Source organism: Copidosoma floridanum, unplaced genomic scaffold (assembly GCF_036245765.1).
Source record: "Copidosoma floridanum isolate Cflo_tuat_1 unplaced genomic scaffold, Cflo_Japanese_pri ptg000013l, whole genome shotgun sequence".
Lineage (NCBI taxonomy): Eukaryota > Metazoa > Arthropoda > Insecta > Hymenoptera > Encyrtidae > Copidosoma > Copidosoma floridanum.
This window is the reverse complement of record NW_028321890.1, coordinates 32,849,683-32,859,222: the sequence shown is the minus strand read 5'-3', so window position 1 is coordinate 32,859,222 and position 9,540 is coordinate 32,849,683. Positions and strand designations below refer to the sequence as shown.

General features: G+C 32.8%; 3 protein-coding genes across 4 annotated transcripts; 2 read left to right on the top strand and 1 right to left on the bottom strand.

Annotated features, from left to right (window-relative positions):
* Positions 1 to 485: 485 nt before the first annotated feature.
* Positions 486 to 7,140, top strand: mtTFB2 (mitochondrial transcription factor B2). The gene is made up of 7 exons (XM_089591018.1): positions 486 to 548; positions 654 to 1,716; positions 1,786 to 2,084; positions 2,181 to 2,355; positions 2,437 to 2,595; positions 2,659 to 3,139; positions 7,082 to 7,140. The coding sequence occupies exons 2-6, from the start codon at positions 1,003 to 1,005 to the stop codon at positions 3,109 to 3,111; spliced, it is 1,800 nt and encodes a 599-aa protein (XP_089447144.1). The 5' UTR covers positions 486 to 548; positions 654 to 1,002; the 3' UTR covers positions 3,112 to 3,139; positions 7,082 to 7,140.
* LOC106637531 (uncharacterized) lies at positions 3,755 to 7,730 on the top strand. The gene is made up of 2 exons (XM_014350334.2): positions 3,755 to 4,125; positions 7,082 to 7,730. The coding sequence occupies exons 1-2, from the start codon at positions 4,000 to 4,002 to the stop codon at positions 7,517 to 7,519; spliced, it is 564 nt and encodes a 187-aa protein (XP_014205820.2). The 5' UTR covers positions 3,755 to 3,999; the 3' UTR covers positions 7,520 to 7,730.
* LOC106637529 (transmembrane protein 179) lies at positions 6,780 to 9,226 on the bottom strand. 2 transcript variants are annotated; one of them, XM_089591020.1, is made up of 3 exons: positions 9,000 to 9,226; positions 8,688 to 8,916; positions 6,780 to 8,562 (listed from the first exon to the last, which is right to left on the bottom strand). In XM_089591020.1, the coding sequence occupies exons 2-3, from the start codon at positions 8,795 to 8,797 to the stop codon at positions 8,013 to 8,015; spliced, it is 660 nt and encodes a 219-aa protein (XP_089447146.1). In that variant the 5' UTR covers positions 8,798 to 8,916; positions 9,000 to 9,226; the 3' UTR covers positions 6,780 to 8,012. The 2 variants fall into 2 exon arrangements, with proteins under 2 accessions (XP_089447146.1, XP_089447145.1); XM_089591019.1 differs by having other exon boundaries at positions 8,688 to 9,226.
* Positions 9,227 to 9,540: the final 314 nt, after the last annotated feature.

Sequence of the window (9,540 nt, the reverse complement as noted above, 5' to 3'; positions counted from 1 at the left end):
TATTTGGTTTTGTTAGCATATTCCAGCGGTAATAATGCATATTTGGAATCTATGTTATATATTTATACAGCTTAAAATGTTTAAATATTAATCATGTGTGCCTATATTTACCAACTTATTTGTATAAATTGAACTTTATACAAAAACTCATGATACAATCATTGATTGTCTCAATCATTATTCTAAACGTTAGTGAAAAAGGCGGTTAAGGACGTATACTTAGCCTGCGGACTATGGGTGTATTCCGCAAATGCTGCCAGCAGTTAAGTTACGTAGGTCGTGGTAACGCCGCATGGTCGGGTAGCGCTAGCGTCAACCTGTACTAACTGTCGGTGGGTTCCGCATGTCAACAAACTTTGATATTTTTTACTGTTTTCGCTCCCATGCCATCTGATATTTCGGAGTTTGTTGACATGCGGAACCCACCGACAGTTAGTACAGGTTGACGCTAGCGCTACCCGACCATGCGGCGTTACCACGACCTACGTAACTTAACTGCTGGCAGCATTTGCGGAATACACCCTATGTCTTTTAAAAAACCCTGTGAAGTAAACATAAAAGTGTCATAAAAAAAGTTTTGCAATTACCATTTATACTTACATAAAAACTTTAAAATATAAAAACAATTACTTAATCGTATCAGAAATTCTTAGTCTGCCATATATCGAACATTGTCATATCGAACCGGCGTTCAAGTCAAGGTTAAGTACAAAAAAACTTATCCTCTGACCTCACACGTGGAATTTCGAAAAAAAATTCAGGAACGCAATACTTACCCAACAGATTACCAGTGATTTAAAAGTTCAACAATTAAGTTTTAGTGAACAAGAAAACTTGAGTCTAACTATGATTCAAGTGTGTGCATTTTGTTGCTGTTATGTGTTCTTACGTAATGTTTGACGTTTCTTTACAGTTTTACTCTCTTTTTGAAGGAATATTAAAAACAAAAAATAATTAGTTATTAATTAAATTCAACTCAAAATACTACTTTAAACTGTCAAAATGTTGTGCAGAAGTATATGGCGGACTCGTCATTTTCACACAAGTTCTTTCCAAAAGTTGTCAACTGCTGAAAACGTTGAATTACCTGTTAAGAAAACAATTAAAAAGCTTAAAAAACGGCCGTCCAGACCGGCTACAGTACATCCAGAACTAGTTAATCATTTGAAGGAAAACAATTATTTGAATTTTATACCTACGAAATTTTTAGGAAAAAGAAAAAGTTTATCACTACACTTGATAAATCGTGACACCGCGAAACAGTTTTGTTCCATGATTGAACAAGATTTATTGCAAAACACGTCTCATGTGATTGAAAACAATTCAGGCTTAGGGATTTTGACGGAAGAGTTGTTGAAAATTGGCGTACCCAAGATCAATATGTTTGAAAAGAATCGTTCATTTCTCACGCCAAACAGTCCCTTGCAAAGTTTATTAAAAGATCACAAATCCAGATTGAGTTTGAAGGAGTTGAATTTTACTGATATATGGGCAATGGCCATTAGGGATAATTTTATGAATGAAAACCTGACAGGCCATTACTTAACTGATGTTCCACATAATGATTGGAAAAGCAAAACTAATGCCCAAATAATATTGTTTGCATCCGACAGAACATCAATTGTGATGCTTATTTATAACTTAGTTCATGAAACGAGTTTATTTTGTCATGGCAGGCCAGTTTTTTACTTTGCTGTGGGCTCTGAAACTTGGGATGTATGTATACTTGTATGAAAAATTTATTGTTTGTTTTTCAAAAATATCAACCAGTTTTTTATTTTTCAGAGATTGAATGTACTCAACGATTCTGTTAAACTAAAACGTTTTTATACACAGTTTAATGTATTTCTTAAGCTTTTTTTTGACAGTCAAATATTAGGTGAGGTGCCCAGAACGTCTTTTATACCATGGCCAGTCTCTAGAGTAGCAAATAAAGATATGTTGAGTATGCCTATGAGAGTTGTTAAAGTGGAACCTAAAAAGAATGCCTTCCAATCCTTTGAAAGAGAAAATCTAAGAGCTTTTTGGTTTTTCCTTAAACACTGTTTGAGATCATCAAAAATCAAAGTGATTCAAGAGATAGAGTATATTTTATTTACTTTTTAAATTAATTTAAATATTTCAACGTTTGTTAGATTTTCATACATTCATTTATTAAATATCCTTTTGATAAATTATAGATCATTTGCTCGAGGATGCGGAGCCAAATTCATTGAAAAAAATATTGACATCACGACTACTTTTAAAGAGTTACCACCTCAAAAGTTATTGGAAATATTCCAAATATACAAATCGTGTCCAGAGTATGATGAAAATTCATTTTTACCAAATCCACGAATCAGTGAAGATACTAAGGTATATACTTAGTAGTATTTAAAAATTTACGTTGTGGTAAAATAACAAATTTTTTACTTTTTTTTTTCTTTCAATATTTAGAGTACAGAAGATGAAAAACTCGAAGGAGAAGTGAAACAGAGTGAAGAATTCTCATCTGAGCCAAATATTGAACAAGAAAAAAACCTTGAAAATAAACCTACGTTGCAACTGAAAAATGAAGAAGATAAAATACTTGAAACATTTAATGAGGACATCAAGGTATAGAATTTTAATATGTAAATATGGAATAAAAAGTTAACCGGATTTTTCTAAATTTTACAGGATGTGAAAAGTTATCCCCTCGAAATGGGGGAGAAACACATTTTCGAACCTGTACCCAAACCAAAGCATATAGAAAATGGGAAACTTGAGTGGGAAGAAAAACACAATTTGAATCCTTTGCCCGAGTTGAAGCATGAAGTAAATGAAAAAAAGATTCAGGAACCCACATTAGAGCCGCTAAATGAAAGAGATGATGGGGTTGAAGTGGAGAAAAAAAAGAGTCCTGAAATCATGTCTGTACCAAAGAATAAAGAAGATGAAAAATTTGAAAAGGAAGAAAAACAGTGTGAGAATCCTGCGAGTAATCCAAAAAACGAAAAAAATCTTGAGGAAAAAGAAAAAACTATTCTGAAACCCATAACCGAATTGATAAACAAAAAAGAGGAAAAGAGAAAGCAAAGTCAAGTGTCCTTGCTGAAGAAAATTTCACGGGTATTTTCATGGAGTAATTAATGACAAGATTATAAATATTTAAAAAATGGTAATTTTTGTCTCTAAGTATTTTCTATTTTGCGACACTTTTTAAAAAAGCTCGTTAATGTTCAACTTACAATTACGATCCAAAAACTCAAGAGTTTCTTCATCACGAGCCTAAAATCATTATGTTAAGCAAATATATAGCATAACTCTTGTTATCCAAAGATTACGATCAAAAAACCAATCTATTTTACCATACATTATACTTTTAGCATCAGATTTCTAGTCCTCGCATTTGCATATTTTTCCAACTCGCGCTTTTATAGTTTTGTCTGAAATGAATCAGTTCGAAGTAAAGACTGCGTGCACGGCTCTTGTACACTGAAAATTTCCTGTTTCACGAATAATACATCCACTGAAACACCAATTAAAAAAAACAAAAAAAAAAAAAAATCGTAACTGCATGGAAATATATAGAGGCGCACCCATGACACAAAAATTATTAATACTTACGCGTCGGTCTCTCCAATAAGCTTTGACATGATATCTTCCAGCGAACGCAGTTTCAATTCTAATGTCCATCTCAAAGAAATCTTGTAGATATCTTGTAGATATAAGAAGTCTGTTATTGCTGGGACTACGTTTTAATCAAAGTGCGTCGTCGTTAGCATACGCGCAAGTACCACCGTGAATGGCATATACTTATACCAAGAGCCCGACTCCGGCACTATGTTTATAAATAACGATTATTCCATATCCACTCGTACCAGTACACAGAGCCGAGCAACACACGTTATCTTTTCCCTGTATTATTCCTCGCGATTTTGCGTCTCTATGTATTAAATTCGACGACTGTCGTTCTCGATCTCGTGTGAGATTTTCTTTCTTTCTAAAAATTAAGAAATTAAAAAAGGACGGTTGACAATGACATTCGTGATATTGATGAGAACGATTTTTGTGGCACTGATCATGCGAACCTGTTGTGCCGGACAGGATATTCTTTTTCCCCGAGAGGCCAACTTGGATTTGCGCGTCGGTGCTAGCGAGCCGGCAAGTACTTTTTATTACTATTTTTAAGTATATGTACTTGCAATTAGTATTCCTTTGTATTGTAACTTTTTGATTAATTTATTTGAAAGATCATAAAGAAATTTTCATGTAATGTTAATATTTTTGCATTTTATGATTTGTATATAGAAATTTGTTGTAATAATACACCCTAAAAACAATTATGTTAAAATAACACTTTTTAAATTTGTAGTGTGGTTATTTGCACTGTGCTCTATGGACTAGGCGTTTTTCTAGTACTTGAAACATGCTGTTTTTAAGAAACTCGTTAATTTTTGAAGTTGATAATAAAATACCGTAGTAAAATTATCCTACTTGTAGAGAAAAACATGAATTACTTTTTTTTTTTCTTTTTAATTTTTTCAATCATTTTCGCAAAATAATATCAATGATAATTAAAGGAATCGATAAAAAACATATGCAGAGATATCAAAATTACACTTCCAACGATGACGAGTTTAAGTAGTTTCCTGTATCATGACAGCATCTATGATCAAAGCAATTTTTTTGTGATTTGCACGTGCATACTTTCATAATAATGTTAATATAAGTCGTAGGTGCGGATAGATTCTTATTCGTACAATACTCACTCAACGCGTGATAAACTATACTATTCCGAGGAGGATATTCGGAAACGAAATTTTTGTCAGTTTTCGTAACCACAACAGCTGAGCGCATGTTCGATTGTACAGTGTTGACCAAAACACGCAAAGACCATTTAGCTGATTCCGTTGTTTTGTTTATTACAGTTCGTCTCTCAGTTAACCGCTGATATGCTGGAGGGTCGTGCGAAAATAAAAACAATGAATAATTCCAGTAAAAATGCGAAGAAAGTATTGAAATTTTCATCAATAACCATTCAGAGTACTCGGAAACACTTTTTTAAATATTTTTTGCACTAAGATTTGTTTAATGATGAAATTTCTAAGGCCCATACAAAATAATTTGTGGTAAAAGACTGCTTTCTCTGCATTTTGAAAAAATCTTTGAACCATTTTGAGGGCGCGCTTTCTTCATACATACGTTTCCGCTTTTCTTCTAATGATAAGTACAAGATTTAGGACGATAAGCAGCAACATAAGGCAAAATATTCATACGCCCCCTACAAATGGACCCTCGTAGATATTAAGAAGATAATAAGTAATTTTTGGACCAAGCATTAAAACTCCAAAGAGGAAAAACAGAAAATGATGCTAAGTACGAGAAAATAAAATTTAAAATAATGAAAAAAATTTTTTAATAGATTTTATGTAAGTCTGCCTTTTTTCAATAAGTATCACGCCAACCGCTCTATTTAAGTCGGACAACAAATTGTGAGCAATGCACAATGTCATTGATTCTTGGATATCAAATATTTTAACAAATCCACATTGTTTTTGTATACGACCTTCTCGCATCAGTAGTTAACCGAAAGATTAAGTGAAATGTTTCGAAACCCAGTTAAGTTAGCGATGGTGTCTTTTTTTTTATTTTTTTTTTTTTATATAGATAAGTTTGAATTTAAAATGCTAGTTTTAGACCAACCGTTTTACAAAAGTTGAATGTCCTCGTAGAAGTCATAAACATACGCTTAGCATTTCATCAGCAAATTTCAAAATGTGATTTGACTGTGACGTTTCTTACATCAACATTTATATAACTCGCATACATATAGTGGACACGACAAATGTTTCCTCGTACAACCGCAACCTGATAAGTATATTGAAACAAAATTTAAAAAATCTCTTAACAACTAATTGGCTTACTAATTAATTAAACTAGAATTAAATAGTTTAAATTTGACAGTATTAGTCAAACTGTCGAGTAGATTTAATAAAAAATAGTTTTTTAATTCTAGGGGTTTTTTTTATTTACAATGAAATATCAAACGATTTGTATATCTACTTATAGACAAATAGAAAATACGTGACCATCGATTGCAACCGATTGCAAAGTTTTTTTGACGATTACGTAGCCCTTTGAACATTTTTTATTTCGGCAGCCTAAAGAGAGTTAACATTGAGATCTGCTTAGGTAACGTCTATAGTATAATGAAATTTAGCTTGATTTTTCCGCGGCTTTAGTAATAAAAAAAATAAAATTAAAATAAAACATAAAAACGATTAGACTTGACTCGTTAGTTTTAACTAAACATTCAAATCTACAGACCTAAAATACTTACATAGAAGATGAGCAGTCTATAGTCTACAGAAACAAAAAAAATTTTATGGGGCTGTGTTGTTTAATTATATTTTTCAATAAAATTTTCTGACTAAAAAAGATTTCCTAACTTCTAATTTTAATAAATTGAAAATAAAATGATTTCAAATAATTTCGTTGATTTTGAAAAAAATTTAACGACACATTAAATACGTATACGATATAAATAAAAAAAAAAGTACAGTTGCCATTAAAACGTGTGCTACCCCAAGTATTTAATAATGTAATGAATGCATTATTTTTCTAACTTCGAAAATATCTACATTAGAAAACAGTTTGTTTATTAAAATAGAGACATTTGATTAATTTTCGTCATAAAAATTGTTGAAAACGTAATACTTAACCGGCATAAAGTATTATTTAAAAGTCTTTTATAGTTGAATAGCAGAAAGGGAAATAAAATTTCTTACAATTAACATAATAAGAATTTTCTGTTTTATTTAATATCTTTGTTAATTATAGAAGTTACAAAAAGATTCGAATAATCAATGGATATCTTTATTAATTATACACAAGTTAAAAAAATTTCCAAATAATTCACTCTATCCACACTTCACACCCATATCATACACTATATTATTCACGGTATTTATACACATTGCTTACAAACATTCCAAAAAAACACTCTTACATACAAAAAATGATAAACTTACGATTCTCTCAAAAACAATTGAAAATGTTTTTAGACTCGTACCAAACAATCACAGCAAACTCATAATACAATATCTTTAATTTACAGACAACCGAGCCCAAACCAACTGAATCACCCAAGTGCGCGGAGCACATGCTGCTCTATGATGGACGATGTGACTGCAAGCCCCTTTACATTTATTTTCCGCTTAACGACAGCTGTCACGAAGCCTTTCGTCGTGGACCCTGTCCCGATAGTCACTACGTATACATGCCGCTAAATGAGTCGCTACCCAGTTGTGTTGAAAACCCCTGTGTTATGGATGGCATTGTACCCTTTGAAGATGGATGCTACCCATTAGGTATGAAAGAAGGACCTTGCAAAGGTGGTGCGCTGGGCGTTAACGAGACAACGTTCCAGCTCCAGTGTCTTGATACGAGCATCGGGCCCCACGTGATTATTGATGCGCCCAGGAAGTCCTGTCCCAAAGGCAGTCGACGCAACAACCAAGGCGTCTGTAAAGTTATTCTGCTGAAGATCAATTAATTTTGTGCTAAATATTATCGCTTAAGCGATTTTATTAAGCTTGACGAAGTTTTTGTACACTATACTTAACTCTATGTAAAATATATAAATTTTTTTTAACGATTATATTACACGTGTAACATACATCAGGTAATTTCGACAAATTCCTCTGTGTTATTTACAAATAGATATTATTTTGTATAACTTTTAAAATAAAACATTCTTTTTATAATTTGCTGTAATTCATCACTATTTTCTCTTTTTATACTCCTTTCCTTTTCATTCAATAATCTAAATGTAACATATTTTTACATGATGAAGCATTGATTTGATTTGCGTCATTGTGATATGTATGAGGTATATTAACAGTTTCATGCGGTACCACGATTAAAGCTATGATTAAAGTTAATGGGATAAAATAATTCTCTAAGCAACAAATAACATTAGGATCACGCTTTCAAATAGTAATAATACTTTGTACAAAACAAACAGATAGACTTGATTTATTTTTTTTTTAAATATCTGGCTGACCACTGCTAGCAGCCTCGATCAATCTCTGCCTTTCTCTGTACATGGAAACCTTCATGTTTTCAATCTGATGATAACTTAGCAATTTTAATGTTGCAAATACAGAAAGACCCACCCAAATAGATAAGCTACTCCAAGATCCAAACTGCGCAACACCTAACTCTATGTGGAACCCAGTTGTATTTATATCATCAGCTTTGTCGATGTCGTTACCTGCTGCCAGTTCACAAGATGGAAATCTTTTGGTCATGCATTGGCACCATGTCATAAAGCCTAAAGTGATAATTACCGCAGCAATTAAAGTAAGAATCGTGATAAAAATTGATGTAACAACATCTATGAAAGCGGATAGGAATGAACTGTCCTCTCCTTTGTACATGAGCATAGACATCCTGTAGATTTGTATAGCTGTAACAAAAAGAATTATCAACCCAACCATAATGGTGTAGTTGCAATATATTTTGTAGGACCAGTCGGGCACAAACTGCCCATCGTTCTCTCTCCAATTGCCAGTAGAAAATAGCAGACAGTGTCCCCTAAAAGTAACAACATTTAATAAATATCTGATTCTTGGTTTGCCAACAACTCAATTAAAATCATTGTTAACTAAAGAAGGTAACAATAACATTGTTAACAATAGGAGGCTGGCAGCATCTTTTACCTGAATTCATCTTCGTGTAGACTCATGGGCACAATAATGCACAGCGAAAGAATAAGAGCAACTATGTATCCTGCCACTTGACTCAACAATAAAATATTTGTGAATGCCATTGTCGGATGATACTCCGAACCGTATGAACTGTCAAACGATCTGATCCAAAATATATCGCGTCACCTTACGAGGTTAAGAAGATCTCTCCGTTGTACGTTTAATAATTCTTCTTATTCTTCTAAAAAAAAAAAAAAAAAAAAAATTTTTCAACCACTGTCGCGTATTCTATCGCAAGTTACCAATAATAATCTCAACGGATACAATTATATGTGCAAACTTTTGTTGCGTCGATACAAATTAACCAATGAATGAAACGTCATTAGACACTCTGTGCAGTTGTCACCCTGGCACCCTGCGTGGACTTTTCCTTACACTGGCGCTGATCATATCCACACAGTTGAGGTATTGAGTGTTGACTTGTTTTCTTTTTTCCGCCTACTTATTGCAGTACTTGCAGTGAAAAAAAAAAGAACTCGTCTTTTGTCGTTGCGCAAATCGCAATAAAACTTGCTCAACATTTTTCGTACGTCTTATTTTCCGTCTTACGAGTAGAGACAAATTTTTTTTTTTTTGTTAAGAATTGTTAGCATTTTTAGTGTAGATAGGCACCTCAATGAGAAAATATTGCGCACAAAAATTTAGAGCTCATCAAGTTAAGTGACTGACACATACTTCGAAGCCTTGTGTACCTTGGTTTAAAAAAGCGCAAACTCAAAATATTGCCTTCAAGAAAGCGCTAACTTAGAATTGCCGTCAAAAAACAAGATAACTCAAAATGTTGCTGTTACCTCCAAGGAAACCC

Coding starts and splice junctions, on each gene's coding strand:
- mtTFB2 (XM_089591018.1), top strand. CDS start 1,003: ATGTTGTGCAGAAGTATATGGCGGACTCGTCATTTTCACACAAGTTCT. Junction 2,085..2,180: donor AAAGTGATTCAAGAGATAGA/GTATATTTTATT, acceptor GATAAATTATAG/ATCATTTGCTCGAGGATGCG. Junction 2,596..2,658: donor CATTTAATGAGGACATCAAG/GTATAGAATTTT, acceptor TAAATTTTACAG/GATGTGAAAAGTTATCCCCT.
- LOC106637531 (XM_014350334.2), top strand. CDS start 4,000: ATGACATTCGTGATATTGATGAGAACGATTTTTGTGGCACTGATCATG. Junction 4,126..7,081: donor GCGTCGGTGCTAGCGAGCCG/GCAAGTACTTTT, acceptor TTTAATTTACAG/ACAACCGAGCCCAAACCAAC.
- LOC106637529 (XM_089591019.1), bottom strand. CDS start 8,797: ATGGCATTCACAAATATTTTATTGTTGAGTCAAGTGGCAGGATACATA. Junction 8,563..8,687: donor CTACACGAAGATGAATTCAG/GTAAAAGATGCT, acceptor TGTTACTTTTAG/GGGACACTGTCTGCTATTTT.